Genomic DNA, 21,863 nt, shown 5'->3' with positions numbered 1-21,863 from the left:
TGTTTTTAGAGAGGTGGATTTTTAAAAGTAGAAGTTCAAATTGTTTGGGTACAGACCTGGATAGTAGGACAGAACTCTGCAGGCTATCTTTGCAGTAGATTGCAACACCGCCCCCTTTGGCAGTTCTATCTTGTCTGAAAATGTTGTAGTTTGGAATTAAAATGTCTGAGTTTTTGGTGGTCTTCCTAAGCCAGGATTCAGACACAGCTAGAACATCCGGGTTGGCAGAGTGTGCTAAAGCAGTGAATAGAACAAACTTAGGGAGGAGGCTTCTAATGTTAACATGCATGAAACCAAGGCTATTACGGTTACAGAAGTCGTCAAAAGAGAGTGCCTGGGGAATAGGAGTGGAGCCAGGCACTGCAGGGCCTGGATTCACCTCTACATCGCCAGAGGAACATAGGAGGAGTAGAATAAGGGTACGGCTAAAAGCTATGAGAATTGGTCGTCTAGAACGTCTGGAACATAGAGTAAAAGGAGGTTTCTGGGGGCGATAAAATAGCATCAAGGTATAATGTACAGACAAATGTATGGTAGGATGTGAATACAGTGGAGGTAAACCTAGGTATTGAGTGATGAAGAGAGAGATATTGTCTCTAGAAACAGTGTAACTGACAAGTGTACAGGCCAGGGGTTTTCAAGAGAAACAAAAAATTACGTCGGTTCTAGGTAACAGTTTACTACACAAATACCCGTTTAACTAATGTAATTTCCATTGTATATAATATGGTGAGGGCTCCAGCTCCCCAAAATGACGAGACAGACTGTTTAAACACACAGGTTGGCAATGGGACTTTAATTTATTCTTCAAAAAGTACCTCTAATTGGAGGTAGTAAACTGAAGGTATCCAGACACCTCATCTAAATAAAATTCATAACCTTATTTATGGTCAACTACATTTATGTGCTTTACTGAATTATGAGGTTTTACATTCTATTGGTCTCTGGTTAGTAGGGTGACTTAACTTCATTTTATTACCTAAACGTAAACTCCTTGTTTTGGTCAGCACAGTTACTTGAAGACCTCCAAGACCAGTTGGTCTCCCTGAAGTAACAGATGGATCTTTGCAACACAGTTCTGAAGGACCTGATGGGCCTGCGGGGTATTTTAAGGGTATGTTTCTCCATGCTTCAAACTCTGAAAAATGTGTCAACCACCAAACCGAAGTATCTCTCTGAACTCCACAGGAGAAGAACCTTAGCGATGGATCATTCCCTGCTCCGAAGTGACTGATTTTACTCATGGTGGAAATGTGAATAATTTTGTATGTCAATAAAAAGTATCATGGATTATCTAACTTTTTTTGCTTGGGCAAAAATTGGAGACGCGTTCGATAAGATTTCATAAGTATTATATTGCTCTCAATTCAAAAAGTACTTGCTTTATTATACAATACTACTTCATACAAAACAAGGGTAAGCAAACCAATTTCACATGATACATTCTTTTAAAAATAGAAATCCTTCACAACTTCTCACTCTTTGGGTGTTGAAGACATTCCTCCGGATTATTAAGTTTCACCCTCATTTTACATATTGAGTGCTCAAATAATCATGTGTACTTAACTATGAACAGAATTCCAAAATACAAACTACTTTTTCAAAACCTCCGCCAGTGTTTTGCACCTATGAACTCACCATTCTAAGCATCTGACCATTGGCTACAAAATAAATCCCCATTTGAGCTGTTATTCGCCTGACAATTTAACCTAAAGGTTAAGTAAAATCTATTCCATAAAGGCTGAACATGACAGACTCAACCCTTGTTTAAACAGCTCTACTGGGGTCAGAACCATGGTTACATTTACGTTTTAGTAATGTAGTAAACACTCTTATCCAGAGCAATTAGGGCTAAGTGCCTTGCTCATTGGCACAGACAGATTTTTCACCTGGTTGGCTTGGGGTTCGATTCAGCGACCTTTCGATTACTGGCCCAACACTCTTAACCGCTAGGCTACCTGCTGCTCTGGCCACTGCGGAGCTCGTGCGAGGTAAGTGTCGGAAAACGTACCTCTGGGATATTCTACTGTACTCAATTTTATCTTTACACAGATCCACAGAGAAGATTGATATATTGCTAGTTTTATAATTTTTGTGCTCCTGCTAGCTAGCAGTATTCCCCATAGCCATTTTGGAATGGCAGTCAGCCAATCAGCTAGCTTTTTTTTGTTCAATGTGACGTGCCCTTGGTCATTACTAGCTACTACAGACATAGACCCTGCCCTTTCTCTTCTCAAACTGTGATTTTAAACCTAATCACACTGCTACCTTAAATTAAGAAAATCACATTTTTTGTTTTCATGAATTCAGTCATAAACCCCACCTATTTCTTCCATTTCTCTCCCCAAAATGAAATTTTAAACCTAAACTTAACCGCAATGCTAATCTTATGCCTAAACCTTTCTTTACAGTAAGAAAGCTTGTTTTCATGACGTTTTACAATACACCCAATTTGTGGTTGTGGTAACTAGTGGGTATCTGTGCCATTCCACAATGGCTGCTGTGGCTACTGCTAGCTAGCATGAGGATGAAAAGGGCAGTTTTTTGGAGTACAGTGGCAAATCCCATCCCTGCATTGAGGTATGTTTTCCCACCCATATCTTGTGCTGGCTCCAGTGCCTTAATGTAATCATGATTGCATTTTGAGTCTAGTGCAGCTCAGTGTAAACAAGCTTAACAGTAGGGTCAGTATCTTCTAGCAAAGGTAGAACCAGCACTTTCAATTCTAACAATGGGTCTAACAAATCGGGTCCAAATTTGTATCACCCTTACAGATTAACGTAAAGTTAATTGAGATGACTTGAGCAAAAACAGCACATACAGTATGAGAACACAAGAAAATATGATTGTCTTTCACCCAAAACTTAAAAAAAGATGCAGCGTACAACATTTGACACAAATAATTCTTACAACAGAATCATATTGTAGTAATTTTTTCCCGAAGCAAATCCAGTTAGTGTTTAACCAGGTAACTCACATGGGAGGCAAAACAAGTACATGTAAAAAATATTAAAATAAAAAAATTAAAAAGAGACAATTCAATGGAAAGCAATGGGGGTAATAATAAAAAATAAAAAAACATTTCAATGCCCAGGCTCACAGCCCCACCTCAAACATGATACATCACACATAATAAATTGGACCTTCACATAAAATGGATGATCATGGTGATCAAAATAGGATGCTAAGTTGGTCATACCGCTAAGTTGAATACTGAAAGATTGGTGAGCAAAAATGGTTACGTACATGGAGCTTCACAAATGAGAAAGTTGAGCCTTCAAAGTTGACATTAGCAAACCTGAATATTGATTTAACAGAATTACTTGGACCAAGACATTGACGTAAAAGGTTGGTAAGTTTTTTTTTTTGCATTTTGTACTTTAAGGAAAACTGCAGTCAAATCATTGCATAGATATTTTCTTTAAAAAGGTATGCATCGAATTGGAGGTGAACATGTTGAGGGCAGTAAGAGGGTGGGTCAGGATTCATATTTACAATACATTTAGTTATTGACCAGCATTGTCAGGGGGAATACCTATACTGAACAAAAATATTAATGCAACATGTAAAGTGTTGGTCCCATGTTTCATGAAAATAAATAAGATCCAAGAAATGTTCCATACTCCCAAAATGTTTCTCTCTAATTTTGTGCATAAATTTGTTTACATCCCTGTTCGTGGGCATTTCTCCTTTGCCAAGTCAATCCATACACCTGACAGGTGTGGCATATCAAGAAGCTGACTAAAAGCATGCTCATTACACAGGTGCACCTTATGCTGGGCACACAATGCCACAGATGTCAAGTTTTGAGAGAGCGCACAATTGGCATGCTGACTGCAGAAATGGCCACCAGAGCTGTTGCCAGAGAATTGAATGTTCATTTCTCTACCATAAGCCACATCCATCGTTTTAGAGAATTTGGCAATACGTCCAAGCACGTGTTACTACGCCAGCCCAGGACCTCCACATCCAACTTCTTCACCTGTGGGATTGACGGAGACCAGCCACCGAGACAGCTGATGATTATTTAGATCTGTAATAAAACCCTTTTGTTGGGAAAAACTCATTCTGATTGGCTGGGCCTGGCTCCCCAGTGGGTGGGCCCAGGCCCACCCATGTGAAATCCAAACATTAGGGCCTAATGAATATATTTCAAATTTACTGATTTCCTTTTCTGAACTAACTCTGTAAAATCTTTTAAAAATGGTTGCGTTAATATTTGTATTTAGTATAAATATCAATAAGAAACTAATTATTTAATAATTTTTAATTTTACCTTTATTTAACTAGGCAAGTCAGTTAAGAACAAATTCTTATTTCCAATGACGGCCTAGGAACAGTGGGTTAACTGCCTGTTCAGGGGCAGAACGACAGATTTGTACCTTGTCAGCATGGGGATTTGAACTTGCAACCTTTCAGTTACTAGTCCAACGCTCTAACCACTAGGCTACCCTGCCGCCCCACAATCTCAAATCACAATTCACAATCTAGTGGACCCAATTTTAAGTGCTAACTACATTAATCAATATTCCAGGTTATCATCAAGTTTTGGTATCAGTTAAATCTCAAAACAGGAAAAGGGCAAAGCCCATGTTAGTTTACACATTTCTCCTACTCAGGTCTGCCAGATAAAGATTTCCTGCGTGCTCTGTTATCCTATGATACATGATGACGCCTAGGTTGGATCTCGGTCACCCTTTACATGCTAAATAATAGATCATGATAGCTGCTGTCAATCAATGCCTGTGAAGTAGCAATTAAAATGTTGATGTAATTCTAATTTCCAACTACAACATTGATGTAGTGATCTGTAAAATAAAGTATTAATAAGTTGTCTCCAATACAGTACTACAAAGAATCAAGAGAAACAATTTCAATCTACAGTATATTTCTGCAGTAACATCTTCACAAATAAATTACATAAAAATAATAATTGGGATCATTTGATTTGTTGGCACATTTATCTGTTAAATCTTCAATCAAAAAAATTAAGCATTTCTTTTCAATGTAATTTTGTCCACTTGTAGACAGCTGCTAAAAGGCATTGAACAAGACTAGATAAACAGGAGAACGTGATCAAGCAGCGTGTCCAAATCAAGCCATAGGCAAAGATTGACAAGACAAGGAGACTGCTCAGTAAGCCACAGCAAGTGAGATATCCTGTAGTAAGGCAAGGTTGCTCTACACATGATATTTGGGCATAATGCCTTCTCTCCAATTATTTTTTTTTTTGTTAATAATCATTGCATTATGTCCCATGTGAAACAATATTGTCATATACTCTAAGTTACTTACACTTGCATTTGAAAATAAATACTATGTTGACTGCACAGTAGCCAGTGGCCCTAAAACTAACCATTATTAGGCTTCATTTTAAACTCTTCTGCATAAGATGTGAGAGCATCTGCATGGGGGCAGAATGCAAAGACAAAGGGCAGCGCAGGGGGGTATTGTCTTTAGTCTCCAAGGTTCAAGTCTACATATTCAAAATGTATATACAAAACAAATACATTCTTAAACAATCTGAAGGAATAAGTGTTCATATATTTAAATGTAATGTATTTACACCATCATCAACGCCCTTCAGAAACCCCTTCTGACAGCAGTGGTATTTAAATAGTCATAGTAATAACGCAGATAACTAGTCATATTAGACGGTGCACAAAGAGGGGAGAGTGCAGCCGAAAAAGGGGGCTACTACAATCGATGGGCATCCGGGCAGTTTCCTTCTAAAATGTCAAAATGGACAATCTCTTATTAAATAAAGGAAAATCTCAAGCTGTATAAATGAGATATGCCATGATGCATCCCTGAGTGCGTCATAATTCATAGAGAAACAGTGTCGTGAGCAATTATTTTCATACTTGATTCATGATTTCATTGTGAAGAGGTTTTGCTGACCAAAACTCAATTTAGGACTTTTGACAACCTTGATATACAATTAATTGCGTTGTGTTGAAACAGCTTTCTGAAACAGACTGAGAGGGGCTCCATAAAACAAAAATCAGTAACAGGGGGGGGGACTAAAAAAGAAACCTTGGGAGAAAAGTGGAATAAATTAACAATGATTACAATGATGATGAATAAGCTGTGACTTGATGACAGTCTAAGGTCAGAGATTTAGATTTTTTTTCTCTCCAATAAATAAAATATTATTGACAAATTAAATATTAAGTTATAGGCTTATTACTAATGCATTTACTTCTAAATTATATTTAAAAGGCAAGCAAATTGCGTCACAGGCAATATCTTTTTCAATTAGTAAATATGCCTGTAAAGAAAGACAAAAACAAACAAAGTGAGACAAAAGACAAAACAATGATCTGGACTACACTAGCTAATTTAGGTAAAACACTGGAAATTACTCTTCACATTATGGCATTAGCAAGACATTGCTTTTAAGGGAATGGCAACACTAATTCCTTGTAGGAAATATAGTTGATGAAATTCCAATTCACTTCACATGCAGTGCATTCTGGTCAATCACTTACCAACTAATCATAATAGTTACAGTTAAGAACTATTGTACAGTACATGGATATAGACAATGTTTTGTTGCTCTCAGGAATCAGCTTCACGCCATATTAGAAGCACACAATAGTTCCTCGGGCCTTTCAAATGATCAGTGCTTAGGACCTTGTCTTGTTTGATGGAGAACCAGCTAATTAAGAACACTTTTCTTGACTGGCATGCATTTAGCTGCTTTTTCAAAATAAGCCCCCTCATTAAGTTTCACTTACAATACTTGAAAAGCGGATGCGTAGTGGGTAAATCGGCTAGTACGGCTGCGTCCTGATTCTATATCCTCTCCTAATATGTGCATATGCACACTCCCTTTAATTTAACAATGGTAGAAACTCCCTCTGCCCAACACTTACACAAAAATGCTTTTAAATCCATGACTGGGAGTATGCAAGAGAAGAGTGGAGAATAGGGACGAAGCCTGAGTGTCCACTAGGGGTTGGTGGTGGTGCTAGTGCCAGCGGTGGCCAGAGTGAAGTCATCATTGCTGGTCACCAGTAGCAGAGCCTCGATGTTGGCCGTGCTCTCGGGGCTCTGCAGGGACAGGAATTCCGACACGGATGGTTTGGCCACTATGGACGTGATAGGAGGGGGGTTGGTGGTCGCCGTGGTCACCCCTGGGGGGAACGTCTGTACAGAGGTCGAGGGGCTACCCGGTCCTAGTACCGCTCCTGTTTGGGGAAGAGGAGGGGACTCGTTCACTTCCGAGGTGAGCGGTGGGAGGCAGCACAAGGGGGAAGAGGGTGCCGGGGGGAGTACGGGGGAAAAGGGCAGTGCCACGGGAGCGGAGGGTGGTAGAGGAGCGGGGAGCACTGTGGGCTGTTGTTGTGGTGCTGCCGAGGCGTTGCTGCTCTTGTTCGAGAGCTTGTCTTTAGAAGAGTCCCTGCAGGCACACTGGCACTGGCAGGACTCCTCCTGTTTGATGATGATGACGGGCAGGCTGAGGCCGATCTGCTGGACAGAGTTGCCTGTAACACATTACAAAACAAGGGTTGCATTTCATTAGGCACGAAACAGAAGAAAACGGTCCAAAACCCAGTGAACTCTTCAATAAGAAACGCCCGTTTTCGTTTTCTTTTGTACAACACTTTGAAATACAATGTACCCTAATGAACACAAACAGGAGCTATAGCACAACTACAGACCAAGCCAGCTGTCCAATAATTACATCCAATCCTTTGTAATTCAAATTTAATTCAAATGCTACTAGGGGACATAAAATGAATTTGTGCCATGTAAATACATTCAACATGGATGACTTTTCTAAATGATGGACGAGTTTGCTTTTTAAATATCCTGATTCATTAAACATTGGTAGGCTACCCCACATGAAAAAAATACTACAGTACTTACTACATAATTCTGTAGTATACTTAAGCAATAAAGCCAGAGGAGGTGTGGTATATGGCCAAGAAACCACAGCTAAGGGCTGTTATTATGCATGATGCAACGTGGAGTGCCTGGACACAGCCCTTAGCCGTGGTATATTGGCCATATACCACAAACCTCCGAGGTGCCTTATTGCTATTATAAACTGGTTACCAACATAATTGGAACAGTAAAAATAAATGTGTTGTCATAGCCGTGGTATACGGTCTTTCTGTCAAATCAGTTTATAATATGGTATACATACTATAGTATTTACGATAATGTTTTCGCTGAATTTGTAGTATTCACTGTAGTGTTTTTTGTTGTTGTGCGGACATGATTAGTATACTGTAGTATTTACATAAAGTGGGAGCTTTCTCCTTGAGGAAACCTACTGGACAAATACTAAAAGAGCACATTTTCCATAACCTGTAGGTAGGTAGGACCATGGTCTGAACAAATAGTTCAGAGCTTCTACTCTTTTCTAAAACCTGAAGGGAACACAATATTTGTAGGTTTCTCACTTATGGGTGGCACAAATTGGGATATGGGGAAGGGGAATGGGCAGACTATATGCACATTAAATACAGCAGTATTGCTATAGTTAAAAACTAGTGTTTTTGCAGACATTAGTGTTTTACCATATACTACAAAATGATAGTGACATTATTTTTATTTCTACTTTCCCATTCTTCCACCGCAAATCTACCATTCCAGTGTTTTACTTGCTATATTGTGTTTACTTCGCTACCATGGCCTTTTTTTTTGCCTTTACCTCCCTTATCTCACCTCATTTGCTCACATCGTATATAGACTTGTTTCTACTGTGTTATTGACTGTATGTTTGTTTTACTCCATGTGTAACTCTGTGTCGTTGTATGTGTCGAACTGCTTTGCATTATCTTGGCCAGGTCGCAATTGTAAATGAGAACTTGTTCTCAACTTGCCTACCTGGTTAAATAAAGGTGAAAAAAATAAATAGTGAGTACTGTACATGATCAAGGGATACGACAGTGTGTAGTATATTATTCTACAGTATACTATAGTATTTATTAATGTGCGTCAGTGCAGCATTATTGCTGTTAATAATCACACTGGTAAAGGTAGGGGACAAATCTCACCTGAATTGCCTCCTACTGGTATGGCTGTGGTAAAGAAGACCTTCTCCACTTTTGGACCTCCGTGTGGCTGGAAACAAACAACATTGATGTCCACACAAATGCATCAGCACCCAACCAAACTATCAATTCAATGTTAACCGGCATGTCAAACCGGCACTCTTACCGCTTGCTCTGGGTTCTGTTGGCTGTTGGCAGCGGTGTTAAGGATCCACTGCAGGTTCTGGTCGGACATGACGATGCTGGGCTGCAGCAGGCTCTGGGTGTGGCTGTGACTTGGGGCGATGGTGGGGGCAGAGGCTGGGGGAGCCAGGGCAGGGTTGGTGTTGCTGGCCAAAGGCACGGTGTGTGTGTGAACCACGGCCTGCAGCGGCACAGTCTCTGTGGGGGTGGCAGCAACTACAGTGCCCAGAGCCGCGTTGGCGAGGGCTAGGCCTGGCACCAATACTGGCGCAGCAGAGGGCACTATTGGAGTGGTCTGGACGGGCAGCGCCACATTGGGGGCAGGCATATCTGGTGTCTGCATGGCAGTGGGTAAGGGTACGAAGGTGGCAAGGGGCTGGGTGGAGCTGATTGCGGTAACATTACTAATGGTGGCAGGAGATGCTGGCGGTTGGGAAGAGGGGGTTTGGCTAAGAGGGAGCTGGGAGGAAGCCTCCAGGACAGTGGTGGAGGTGGTGTTGTAGTGAGGGTGATAGTGTGGGTGGGAACAGGACGATGAGGAGGAAGGGACAAGGGAGAATGAGAAGGAGATGGGGGTGGATCCATCGCCCATGGTGGACTGACCAGTCTCCTGGCCAAAAGCTTCGACAAGGCTCTCTGAAAAATATTAAATATATTAAAAGTTAGCCTGAAAATGCACTGAAATCAACCCGAGTTACAGTTTATAGATTGTGATGGGTACTTGCCGTGAGGATGTGCATCGTCTTGACTGACACTGTTCTCCGGACTCTGGAACATGAGCTCGAAGATCCTCACGGGGGTAACATTGTTCAAGTCCAAGTGCTGAGACTGTAACACAGATGTAACAAAGCATTACACGATAATACATGTCTGTCTTACAATAAATCTTTATTGATCCTTTATACAGAAACAAAACAAATATGGTTGTTTTTGCTGTCATGGTAACCCACCACAAAATAAATTATTCATACATGGACAAAAGCAGAAGGACCTATAAAGTCAAATAAGGTCTGATGAAATAGTGCGCGCACACTCACATTGTGGATGTTTTCTCTGAGCTCAGAGTCAGTCGAGATGAGGCTCAAGTCACTGAGGCACAGTGAATGATTTGCATCCTGTAATTAGAGAGGAATAGGCCCAAATTACATTTTCCACTGCCTAGAAACATTAACAGAACGAGATATTGGAGAAGCCAAGAAGCCTTCCTTTATTGAGCAAAAGCCGTCTAAAGTCATAAAGATGCATTAGGATAGAATGTAGATCATAAAAACACTCAAAACAGACTGTACTGATAGCAGGCACAATGTTATAGGTACAAATAAATGAGTTTACCCATGAAAACAAACAACTGGATATCTTAAAATGACTAATCCATGGCTAATCCATGTTAATAACAGTAACAATACACTCTATTCAGCCACTTTTATCAAACAGTAGGTTCATAGAGGCCCGTAGAGGGAATCAAACCCACGGCTATGACGTTGCTAGCGCCATGCTCTTACCAAAAATGAGCCACACATGATCTGTCTGAAATAGATGTTTTGATTTATGTATGGCTCACCTCGGACAGGGGGTGAGTGAGGGTGACACTGAAGGGCTGGCCCTTGTCCCCATGGCCCCTGACGTGACTCTTCAAACTGTACTGGCTGCTGAATGCTTTCTCACAGCCGTTGCTGGGACAATTGAAAGGCTTCTCCCCTAAGGGAAGGAAGGATGGAGGGGGAAGGGCGGGGGGAGCGAGACGAGGGGGAAGGGCGGGGGAGCGAGATGAGAGAGAAAGGAGGAAGGAAGAGGGTCACCTTCACCGTATGCCAAGGGAAATTACTATCAAAAAGTAATGTTAAAGTAATGTTAAATCAAACGCTATCATTTCCTAATATAAAATATTGAAAAATGTTGAGATATTGAGTGCTACTCTCTGTCTCTGAGGTGTGGAATGTGGATTACTGATTGGTTGACTGTCATTCTGAGATATGACTGAGAATTTATTTTCCAAACAGAAGAAGTAGTGAAGCGTACCTGTGTGTGTCCGCACGTGCGTCTTTAGGTGATGGCTGGCAGCAAACGCCTTGCCGCAACCATCATGGTCACACCTAGAGGGAAGATCACACAAATGATCGGTCAATGTTAGCCAAACAGCAATAGAGAAAAACATGTGGAGATTAAGCTGACGAAGAATAACTTAAAAATGCGGAAATTAGAAAAGCCGGTGCATAAAAATGTTGGTGTGCCACAAACAGTGTCATGCCCCTCACCGTTCTTCAAATACAAAACCATTTATCTAACTAATCAGAACAGATGAAAGATATAATCCCCTCAATGTGTATTTTCCCACATTTGTTTATATGCATAGAAGATCTCATATCAAGAAAAAGGCATCCTCATTCAAACATGACCAGATAATGTCCTTGCTTTATATCCAAGGCAGCGGTCTTCCTCCCCTTGTGAAACATGAACCACAGTGGGTGCGTGGAGTCGGGAGAACTCACCGGAATGGTTTCTCCCCTGTATGAGTGCGAATGTGCTTCCTCAGGTCACTGAGTGTGGTAAAGTACTTTGTGCATCCCTCCGATTCGCAGTTGAACGTCTTCCCCGTGTGCAGTCTCTGGTGCGCTTTCAGTCTGCCGAGAGGAGATAATTACAATCAACCACCGGGGAAGATTTAAAAAGGAGCCACGTGTAACATTTGGGGGATAAATTCAATTTCCTTGTAGTTTTTGAAAAGCATGTCTTAGAGATAGCTTATTACTGCTCTCTAACCATGTCATAACCCCCCCCCCCCAAAAAAAAGTTGCACGGACGTGAAGTTGTGTACTATTGTTTATGTTTTCAACCTCAGTGAACGAGAGCCAATCGAGAAGCAGGAAGCAGTGGTCCGGACCGGATAGTTACAGTATAAAATCAAAAACTTAAGGGTAAAAAAAATGGTGCGCTCCTCTCATCGAATTTTATTCCTTTACTACAAATATAATAATTGACATTTAAAATGGTAGGCCTACTTCCAAGTGGAAACGTGGCTCTGTTAATAAGAGCAAAAATATTGAGCTGCTGAAAATGTTCTCACCGTCTTGAATTAAATAAACATTCCAAAAACATTAGAACACAGCAGACTTAACGTGCAAACACTTGGGCCTGGAAGATTAGGTAGCACTCCAGAGAAAGTAACAACCTAATCTTGCTTTAAAAACTTTAAGGACACAATCCAGGGTCATGTTGATTTGGGGAAGCAATGGAAAACCAAAATTAGGGGGAAACTACACATTGGTTTGGCTGTGCTGATGAATGGACCCTGACAGGGGAGTCGATGGTGGCACGCTTCCACTACCTCCTGTCTCAGTGGCCTTCGGTTCAATGTCAACACTGGAGCCACTGGCTGACTAGCCTACTACTGGCCTGGCTGAGGGCCTCCATTTATAATGCCTTCATTGAGTGTGAAACCGAAGAAGCTAAATGCAGCAGACACTACAAAATCAAGAACTCAGTCAAATTAGAAAACTAAATTGGGAGATAAAACAAAGTCCATATCACTGTAAGGTCTACCTACACCTGTCGTATTCAGCTCATGTGACTAATAAAATTGGACTTTGATTTGATATTAGGCTAGAACACCCAACAATGCATAAAAGCACTGTTCAGTACTTGGACTGACAAAATGCTTGGGCCTACAGACAAACTGTGCTGTAGATAAGAAAAGCAAGCACATCCTCTTTTTTGATACATCCTTATTTATGCAATCTCAGACTGAATGAAGAAAGAAATGAAGTAATTGACAGTTATGGACGAAGACCGTCATAAAAATAGGCCGTTTTTTTTGTGGAACTAACGGCTGACTGAAGATGGGAAAAGTTTTGCTATTAGAACAGTTATTACCGTGACATCGATTAATTAGTTGACCAATAACAGTCAACCAAAACACCATGAGTGTCACAGTCCTAAAACCTACACATTGTTTGCTAATCTACTATGGAAGAATACCTCTGAATGGGTGTAGGCAGGGGATAAAATCAACACCTGCCACATGCAGGTAGATTTAGATTGGCAGGTAAGAATGTCTATTTCACCAACAACTTGCACGGCTCTACAGTGAGAGCGTTACATTCGTAAATAAAAATAGTCAAAAGTCAAGTATGAGCATCTGTGGGTTAGAAAGATGCTGCAGTAGCGTTTCCAAATTATTTGTGCTGTTTTAATCCAATATCCCACCTCGTGTAGCAACACTGCCTGGCAGGGGAGCTGTGCGCACAGAGTGAACGCTGATAGATTCATTTTTGGTGGCACTGCAAACACACGGCCAGCCCGCTCATTAGGCTTCCCGTTTATGGCGGCAGATTGACGAGGACGGCATTTTCTGAGCCAAACTGGCCAATATGCACCTCCAACAACTAAACATAAAACCTAACTTATTTCTGCCCAAAAATAATGACAATTTCTCTCAACCAGTGGCGTATTGGCTTTTTAGGTGAGCGCCTTTTGATAAGCAGTGGCCACTTTTTGAAGGCAGGGCGCAAAATATTTTGCCTGTTCATTCCCATCACACCGTCTATGTTTGGTTCAGATTTTGTAAGGTCTAAACCAGCCTTGATTTGGGCCCAAACATAGACATCTATAAATGACTTATTTTCAACTTTCAATTAAAACCCCCAAAATTGCCTGATTTCAACATCCGGAAAATATGTATATTTTCACATTTCATTCAGAACCTAATTTGAACGTCTCTTCAATGTCTGAAAAATCATTTTTAAAATATTTTTTACACGATTTTGCTTACTGGGACGGGGGGGTAAAAATGGAAAATGTGTCTAATTTAGTCTTTGTCCTCGTGTTTATTGGCTATTTACATTGTTTTGTTCACAAGCTCGGTTGTTTTTCAACATTAGTTGAGTCTGCTGCTTCAACTGATACAGACGAGACGCCCTTGTCTGATCCCAAATCACAGACACACGTGTGACACGACTCAAGTGGCCCCATTACCACGGTAAACCTTCCACCCTTAAAAGAGGCTGCTGAACATTTTGGATAAAATAATGAAATTGAGTAATATACCACATTACTTCTAATACATTTCTTGTTTAAGAAAATTAACAAGCATGGTCATCTGTTGTTTTGCGTTTTTTTTTCTTATGGTAAAGAATCTGAGTGGCTGTGGATGATGGACCAAAAATGACATTTTAGGCCCCAAGTGTAGGCTAGATATGTCACTTTACATATTTTTTTATATTGTATCCATTATCTTAGTTATTATCTATTTTACATGTCATTTATTACCTGTTACCTTTGATCTATTATCTATCCATCTTTAGTATAGGCCTACATATACAGGTAACTGCCAAAATAAAGGAAACACTTGAGTAAATCAGGGAAACAAAGTATACTGAAAGCAATTGCTTCCACACAGGTGTGGTTCCTGAGTTAATTAAGCAATTAAAATCCCATCATGCTTAGGGCCATAAATAAAAACACCCAGTTGCCCATTATTTTGGCTACCATGACTACAATAAGAGATCTCAGTAACTTTGAAAGAGCTTAAAGGGTGTGTGTGTGTGTGTCTCTCAGTCACCAGCTCTCAACTCAATTGAACACATATGATAGATTCTGGAGCGGCGCCTGAGACAGTTTTCCACCACCATCAACAAAACACCAAATATGGTGGAATTTCTGGTGGAAGAACGCTGTTGCATTCCTCCAATAGAGTTCCAGACACTTGTAGAATCTATGCCAAGGTGCACTGACGCTGTTATGGCGGCTCATGGTTGCCCAACACCCTATTAAGACACTTTATGTTGGCGTTTCCTTTATCTTGGCAGTTACCTGTAGATAGATAGCCATCCGATTAGTCAGCATGTCTGGGAATATTTCGACATGCAGCTGGTAAACTTTGTGTTAGTCGTGCCTCACCTGTACAGAGTGTTGAAGGCCTTCTCGCAGCCCTGCACGTCGCACTCAAATGGCTTCTCCTTAGTGTGAACGCGCACGTGGATCTTCAGGCTGTAGGAGGTGAGGAAGGCCTTGCCGCAGCCCAACTGGTTGCACACAAACGTGTACTCGCCCCGGTGGGTCTTCTGGTGTGTGCGCAGGTTGCCCGCCGTGCTGTAGGTCCGTGTGCAGCCCTCAAACATACACTGGTACCGCTTCACCTGAGTGACAAACAAGACGACAATTACTTTTTCTTAATGAATCTTTCCTTGATTCTTTGCGACATCTCTCCTCGCCTCTCAAAAGACTTTGGATAATAAGGACTGAGGGGGGGGGACCTTGGACCAACTCCTCCTCCAATATTGTTGAGAAGGAGTCGAGGCGATAGGATGAGAAACAAACGGGGTATGTTTACACAGGCAACAATGACATGGTGCATGAGCGGGTAAGCGCACATGACATCAGTGCCTTGACCCCCCCCCATCCATTTCCATCGGACTGATTTTGCTGTGCACCGTGTTTCAACTCAGCAGTCTCTGCATTCAGCGGCCGTGGCAGTCCTTCTGTCTTATGGCTCTGTTCAGCTCTCACACAAAAGGCCCCGGGGAGAGAATAAAGCCGGCTCCTTTCCCCTCCTTCGTATACCCATAGAACACACTAGCCTACATTGTCACAACACAAAGCCTTCCCATCCAAGCTTTAACCCCCCCCCCCATCAAAACAAATCTATTTTCAGAGCTAGCATTATACCCCATAACTTAATTCCTTGATACTGTTGTGGACTAGGAGTAAAAGTAAAATAAAAACGCTTTGTTACGCAAATTTCAAGAGAAAGTCAACCAGCCCTGACCTTGTAAAAACAACACTCTTTTCCCTTAATAAATAGTCAACAACGGCTTACATCCCCTTACGTAACTCCTGGATAGCCACATTGCACACAGAGAGGCCCTACTAGACAATAGTGAGGCAGCCTGTCCAATTCAAGTAAAAAAATTGTTTTTTTTGAGCTAGCGGTCCTCTATTATTTCTCCAAAAGGATGGATTCCAGCCATGACAACTGGTCCACTAGCAGTCTCCACATGACACTACAAATCACTGGAGCCTAACAGAAATGCAGCGGGAGATGGCTAAGACAACTGTTGGCCTATATTTAAGGAGGAGAACCCCCAGCCGGAGGTCATATTCATCAGGGACCAAACGGAATAAAACTGACTGAATTATGGAAGGATTACCTGAACTTGTCCGTTGGAAAACGAGCAAATTGAGTGTGTGTGTGTGTGAGTGTGTGCATGAGTGTGTAAGGTCTTGTGAATGTGCATAAAGAGTGCAATTATATCTATATTTTTTCTAACACAAGAGCGAAGGAAGGGAAGTAAGAAGCATGAACATGCACCCCACAGTGAGGAGCCTGGCTGCAGTGCTGCTACAGCGTATCAGCTGTACTGTATTGTTATTCAACCCCCACAGCTTCACGACTGACTCCCCCACTTCTGCAGCGTCACTTCAAATCACACAGGTTAACTAGATTGGCATGCCATCGCCTCCCACATGCACAGCGGGGAAAGAGCTCTCCAGTAGTAGGCTACACAGAGTGTCTAATGGAACTAGATGCTGCAAAGCCTACTGAAATGGTATGTAAGAATGCTGAAAAGCCTACTGAAATGGTATGTAAGAATGCTGCAAGGCCTACTGAAATGGTATGTAAGAATTCTGCAAGGCCTACTCAAATGGTATGCTAAGGACTGCTTTGTGTTGCATTGAGACATTTAGAACACCTAGGCTAGAGAAACATTGAAAATAACATCTGCAATGTTTGGCATCCACATCTGCAATTATGACAAAAGTCAAAAGGAAATGAGGAGGACACACATTTTGGAGAAGCAACATGAACGTATGCCAAATCATGAGTTGGGAGAGGAACAATAGTTTGGGGTGATTGCATCTTTGGCTCAGAGTCTGTAGAGGAGATTTCATAAATCCAATTGTAAGTAAGCAAAATGCATTTTCTCTCCCTCAATGACATCATGCAAGTAGCTAGGCTAGGAGGGGGAGGAGTGGTCTGGCTCCAGCAGAGCACTCAACACAAAGACCCTAATGGCACTGGCCAACATGGTGACAAAGGGGGACCCTGGTAACAAACAGGAACTTTGTTGCATTGAGGGTGCAATATTTGGCCGGGCCTCATAGTGATTGGTTAGGAGTAGTGTTGAACTGACCACTGGTGCGACCCTGAGCTAGCCTGTTGTTACGGTTCTGCTTTGCATTTTAGGAAGAAATAGCCTAGAGGTGCAACCATCCAACAAGCTCCATTGTACTCTTTTGCAGACCAGCGTGCCTTACACAATGATTAAGAGCTAGCCGTAAAGTCTGAAGCCACGAGACCTGCCATCATAAAGTACAACACAAATAATGACACTGCACAAGCTTCAGATGAGTCATTTACTATGTGGGCTGTACTGTACACAGCAGAGGAGGGGTTAAACATTTCTCATAGAAAACTATACAGTGGTGGAAAAAGGACCAATTGTCATACTCAAGTAAAGGTCACCCAGTAAAATCCTACTTTATATTTGGGTTTTAAATATACTTAAGTATCAAAAGTAAAAATGACTTCAAATTCCTCATTAATCATGATTTTTTATTTTTTTTTAAATTTAAGGATAACCACGGGAACACTCAGACATAATTTACAAAAAAGCATTTGTGTTTAGTGAGTCTGCCAGATCAGATGCAGTAGGGATGACCAGGGACTTTCTCTTTAAGTGTGTGAATTCGACCGTTTTCCTGTCCTGCTAAGCATTCAAAATGTAATTAGTACTTTTGAGTGTCAGGGAAAATGTATGGAGTAAAAAGTACATTATTTCCTTCAGGAATGTAGTGAAGTAAAAGTCGTCAAAAATATAAATAATAACGTACAGATACCCCAAAAAACGACTTAAGTAGTACTTAAAATATTTTTTACACCACTGAAACCATGTGGAAGCAGAAAGGTCTTGAGGAGAACGTAGCTCACTAGGCAAATCAAAGCATTTCGTTCACCCAGTGAATTTACTCTCCCTGCTCACGCCGCTCCCTTTCAACATGGGTCTCTATTATTTTTTACTTAACACAACACACTAGGCTAATTGTGTGTTGAGATCAAGTACATTTAAATCAGGCAGTGCAAAATCCCTGATCTACATACCACCTTGCATTCCGAATGACTACTCATTATGTGATCAAGATTAGTGATTCTGCGCCTTGCCCAAACTGATTCCCTCAAACACACTGTATGACCTCCACACAGCGTCACATAACGCATTTCAGCGGGGAGGGGGCACGTAAGCCAACATACCTCTCTTTGCTTGGTCTCCGGACACTCCGAGTGCAGGGTGAGTGTGGCCCCCTCGATGTTGCGTGGCATGGCCATGGACCCCGGGTTGATGATGAACTGGATCTGGTCGGGCGAGATGGTGTGATGCACGTATCCCTGCGACATGCCGTCCTGGTCACCCATGAAGGTCATAGAGCCTTCCTCCTCTTCCTCCTCCTCCTCCTCATCAACCAGGAAAGTGCCCCCATCGTCGTGGTCCCCCCCGACGCAGTGTCCATGGTCCTCCTCTCCCTCCTCGTCCAGCCGGATGGGGTCCTGCTCGATGAGCACCGTAGTGCGGTCGTAGACGCGGGAGCCCGAGGGTGCCGACATCAGGTCGTCGTCATCTTTGTCGTCGTCGTCGTAGTGCGCCATCTTGTCTTCATCGTTGTCCTCTTTGTCATCTCGCTCGAGGCGGTCCACCTCCACCTGCAAAAACATGGAGGCCTCCGTGCGAGGGCCACGCTCGCTCATGGTCCCGGCTGGGCTGGCCTCCTCTGGTGGGTGAGTGTGCACAGAGGACAGCGTGCTCACTTGTTCCTGCACAGAAGAGGATAGACAGGAAAGTGTGAGGGTGGTGGCTATTAGGAGTTGTGCTGTGCCCCTTCAAAATCAAAGTGTTCATTTTAAATGCAGGGCTGTGAGTGCTGACATACCTCGTTCTGAATTTCAAAACAATTCTGTTAACAAAAACAATCTCTCTGCTTGCTACGTCTAGAGCCATTGAAGTAAAGAATATAACAAATTATGATTCCTTGCAATGAAAGTAGCTAGAGCCTAGCTTCAGTCAGTGACCTGGACTAACGCAGTAGCTATTTGGCCAAAAGGGGAAGGCCTACGTGACTCCAAATAAAATACTGTAAACAGGAAATTTGAGGGGAAAAACAAAAAGGCTTTGACACTTGAGGATAATTTTTCCACCTTCCAAGAGCAGAATATAGATACTTGGAAAGTTATTTGGTTGAGTATTGCAAAAGGTAGGTAAAGTGGGACAATGCAGAGCAGCTATTTTTATGCCAAAGACAAGCATGGAACACGTGCTCTAGAAGCAAACGCCTAACTGTTGAGAATGCAGCTAGAGAAGATACCTGAACAGTTCTCTGGCAGTACCAGTTAAAAGCCACCAAATCTATAGCCTAAAGTTTGGTTACTAAAGTGGTATAGTGTAGGCTACTCATCATCTTCAAACATGCCATGCATAGCACCATAACAAACACTTGTCTAAAAGGTGGACGGTTATACCTATTCCCTAATGCTGGAGTGAAATGATAAAACTCATCTATTCTCTACAATGCATTGGAATGTCTTGATGTAGCTATAAATGGAATTTGTTGTATGAATTAGCCTGAGTATGACTGTTATATGGGTAGATTTGAACCATTTCCAATGAGGAGCCAGCTCAACTGCAGAAGGCTACTAATTCGATGTAGAAAATGTGTCAGTGGCTAACATATAGCAAATAAATCCAATAACACCCAAATGGACCTCTATACCAGGCGGTGTCAGAGGAAGTCCCTAAAAATTGTCAAAGACTCCAGCCACCCAAGTCACAGACTGCTCTCTCTGCTACCGCACGAGAATCTGGACCGAAGAACAAAGTCTGGAACCAACAAGACCCTGAACAGCTTCTACCCATAATCTATAAGACCACTAAATACTGTAGTTAAATATTTTACCAAATAGCTACCCAGAGTATTTGTATTGACCGTTTTTACACTATTTTGACTAATTCCATAAGCTGCTGATACAGTTTATGATCTCTCCTGTTGCCTAGTCACTTTATTCCTACCTACACACTCACACTTTTTGTTTTATTTCTACCTATATTATCAGTTAAGAACAAATTCTTATTTACAATGATGGCCTACCCCAGCCAAAGCCGGGCCAATTGTGCGCCGCTCTATGGGACTCCCAATCATGGCCAGATGTGATGCAGCCTGGATTCGAACCAGGGACTGCAGTGATGCCTCTTGCACTGAGATACAGTGCCTTAGACTGCTCATGAGCCCATATATACATAGGGAGCCTATATGTACACAGCCTCGGTACTGGTACCCTGTGTATATAGAAAAGTTACTCATTGTGTATTTATTCCTAGTGTTATTGTTCTATCTTTTATTCTCTGCATTGTTGGAAAGGGTCGTAAAGTAAGCATTTCACAGTTAGTCTGCCTGTTGCTTACAAAGCATGTGACAAATAACATTTGATTTGGTTTCATTTGAATGTTCTGTATGGCACTAACCATCTCGCCACACATGGAGTTCTAGAACTTCCTGATTTCGTATGACAGCACAGTGGTGCCAGCCAAAGTTGATTTATCATGGACAGTATGTATTACACCAACGATATTTACAAACACTTTCAGGAGACAATCTAAAGATGACATGTCACACTCATCTGTGATTTCGCCTTTTGACTAAAGGCTCCATACAGCGCGACGGCATCACTAGTACCTAGCACGTTGTGAATAGTTGTAATTATTTGGCTAGGTAGCTAACGTTCGTTGGGCAGCTAACTTTAGCGTTGCAAGGACAACCAACTTCCATCCTGATAACGTTCGTAATAACTAGATAACATTAGCTAAAAAAATATATCAATAGTTAGCTATTTGACTTCGATCGACATGACAGTTCAATTAACTTAGCTAGTTTGCCAACGTTAACATGTAAATGTCTCGCTAGTTAACATGCTATGTAAAGTGTTTAACTCAAATGGAAACGTGACAGCTATTTTCTGTTTGTTGACAATGCTACTTTGCTAACGTAAAGCTAACGTAACGTTGGCTTTAACGATTGTGTTCGTTGGAAATAATGTCAATCTAGCTAACGTTAATCAACGTTTCAGACTAGCTATAATACCAATGAACAAGTGCATGATAAGCAGCTAAGCATGCAGAGTAAAACAACAAGCAGGGTATGTTATGCTTAGATATCGAACGTTACTAGCTAACAAGTTAGGCAACGTTACCGTTAGCAAAAAATCTGTGAACTAACGTAGTGCTAGCTAGCCAGCTAACGTTAGTTTGATTGGCTGTCTATCGCTAAATCTCGCGTCGAAGCAGATAACTTTTACTTTGTCAATTTTCAGGGCTCCACTAGAAACACATATGCAACACAGAAAACATTTACCGGTGCAGCGCAAATGCCGACTTGGTTTATGTTTCGGGTAGCTTAGCACTTTCTTCCCATCTCCTCCCTAATGGTACCATGATTAAATAGAAACGTCATATTACAGCCTCCCCTCGTGTTGTATTCTGGGAAATATACCCCTCCCAGATACACTAGTCCCCCTATAATGAAATCGAAACTACTGAAATGAAATCTTAGATTTAAAATAATGCAAAGCTACTAAAGCAATCATTTGATTTGTAATTCCCAATCAGTACTAACAGCCGAAGGAACCACATT

The 21,863-nt window shown here is 41.7% G+C and overlaps 1 protein-coding gene and 1 non-coding gene across 2 annotated transcripts; both read right to left on the bottom strand.

The window, feature by feature from the left end:
* Window positions 1-1,362: 1,362 nt before the first annotated feature.
* LOC109910212 (metal regulatory transcription factor 1) lies at window positions 1,363-21,751 on the bottom strand. Its single transcript, XM_020509351.2, has 11 exons — window positions 21,585-21,751; window positions 18,439-18,996; window positions 15,087-15,325; window positions 11,681-11,812; window positions 11,211-11,284; window positions 10,753-10,889; window positions 10,229-10,306; window positions 9,917-10,019; window positions 9,175-9,827; window positions 9,012-9,078; window positions 1,363-7,490 (listed from the first exon to the last, which is right to left on the bottom strand). Exons 2-11 carry the CDS (start codon window positions 18,928-18,930, stop codon window positions 6,955-6,957), a joined length of 2,511 nt encoding a protein of 836 aa, XP_020364940.1. The 5' UTR covers window positions 18,931-18,996; window positions 21,585-21,751; the 3' UTR covers window positions 1,363-6,954.
* On the bottom strand, window positions 8,259-8,311 carry LOC116356882 (U7 small nuclear RNA). Its single transcript, XR_004205180.1, has one exon. It is a non-coding gene; the product is annotated as a U7 small nuclear RNA (small nuclear RNA).
* Window positions 21,752-21,863: the final 112 nt, after the last annotated feature.

This window comes from Oncorhynchus kisutch, linkage group LG2 (genome assembly GCF_002021735.2).
Source record: "Oncorhynchus kisutch isolate 150728-3 linkage group LG2, Okis_V2, whole genome shotgun sequence".
Classification (NCBI taxonomy): domain Eukaryota; kingdom Metazoa; phylum Chordata; class Actinopteri; order Salmoniformes; family Salmonidae; genus Oncorhynchus; species Oncorhynchus kisutch.
The sequence above is the reverse complement of the archived record's forward strand: the minus strand, read 5'-3'. Positions and strand labels throughout refer to the sequence as shown.

Excerpts from the sequence above, each read along its gene's own strand:
- LOC109910212 (XM_020509351.2), bottom strand. The coding sequence starts at position 18,930 with ATGAGCGAGCGTGGCCCTCGCACGGAGGCCTCCATGTTTTTGCAGGTG. Across the intron at positions 11,813-15,086 it reads GCCTTCAACACTCTGTACAG|ACTGAAAGCGCACCAGAGAC; the intron begins GTGAGGCACGAC and ends TCCTCTCGGCAG. Across the intron at positions 9,828-9,916 it reads AGACGATGCACATCCTCACG|AGAGCCTTGTCGAAGCTTTT; the intron begins GCAAGTACCCAT and ends AATATTTTTCAG.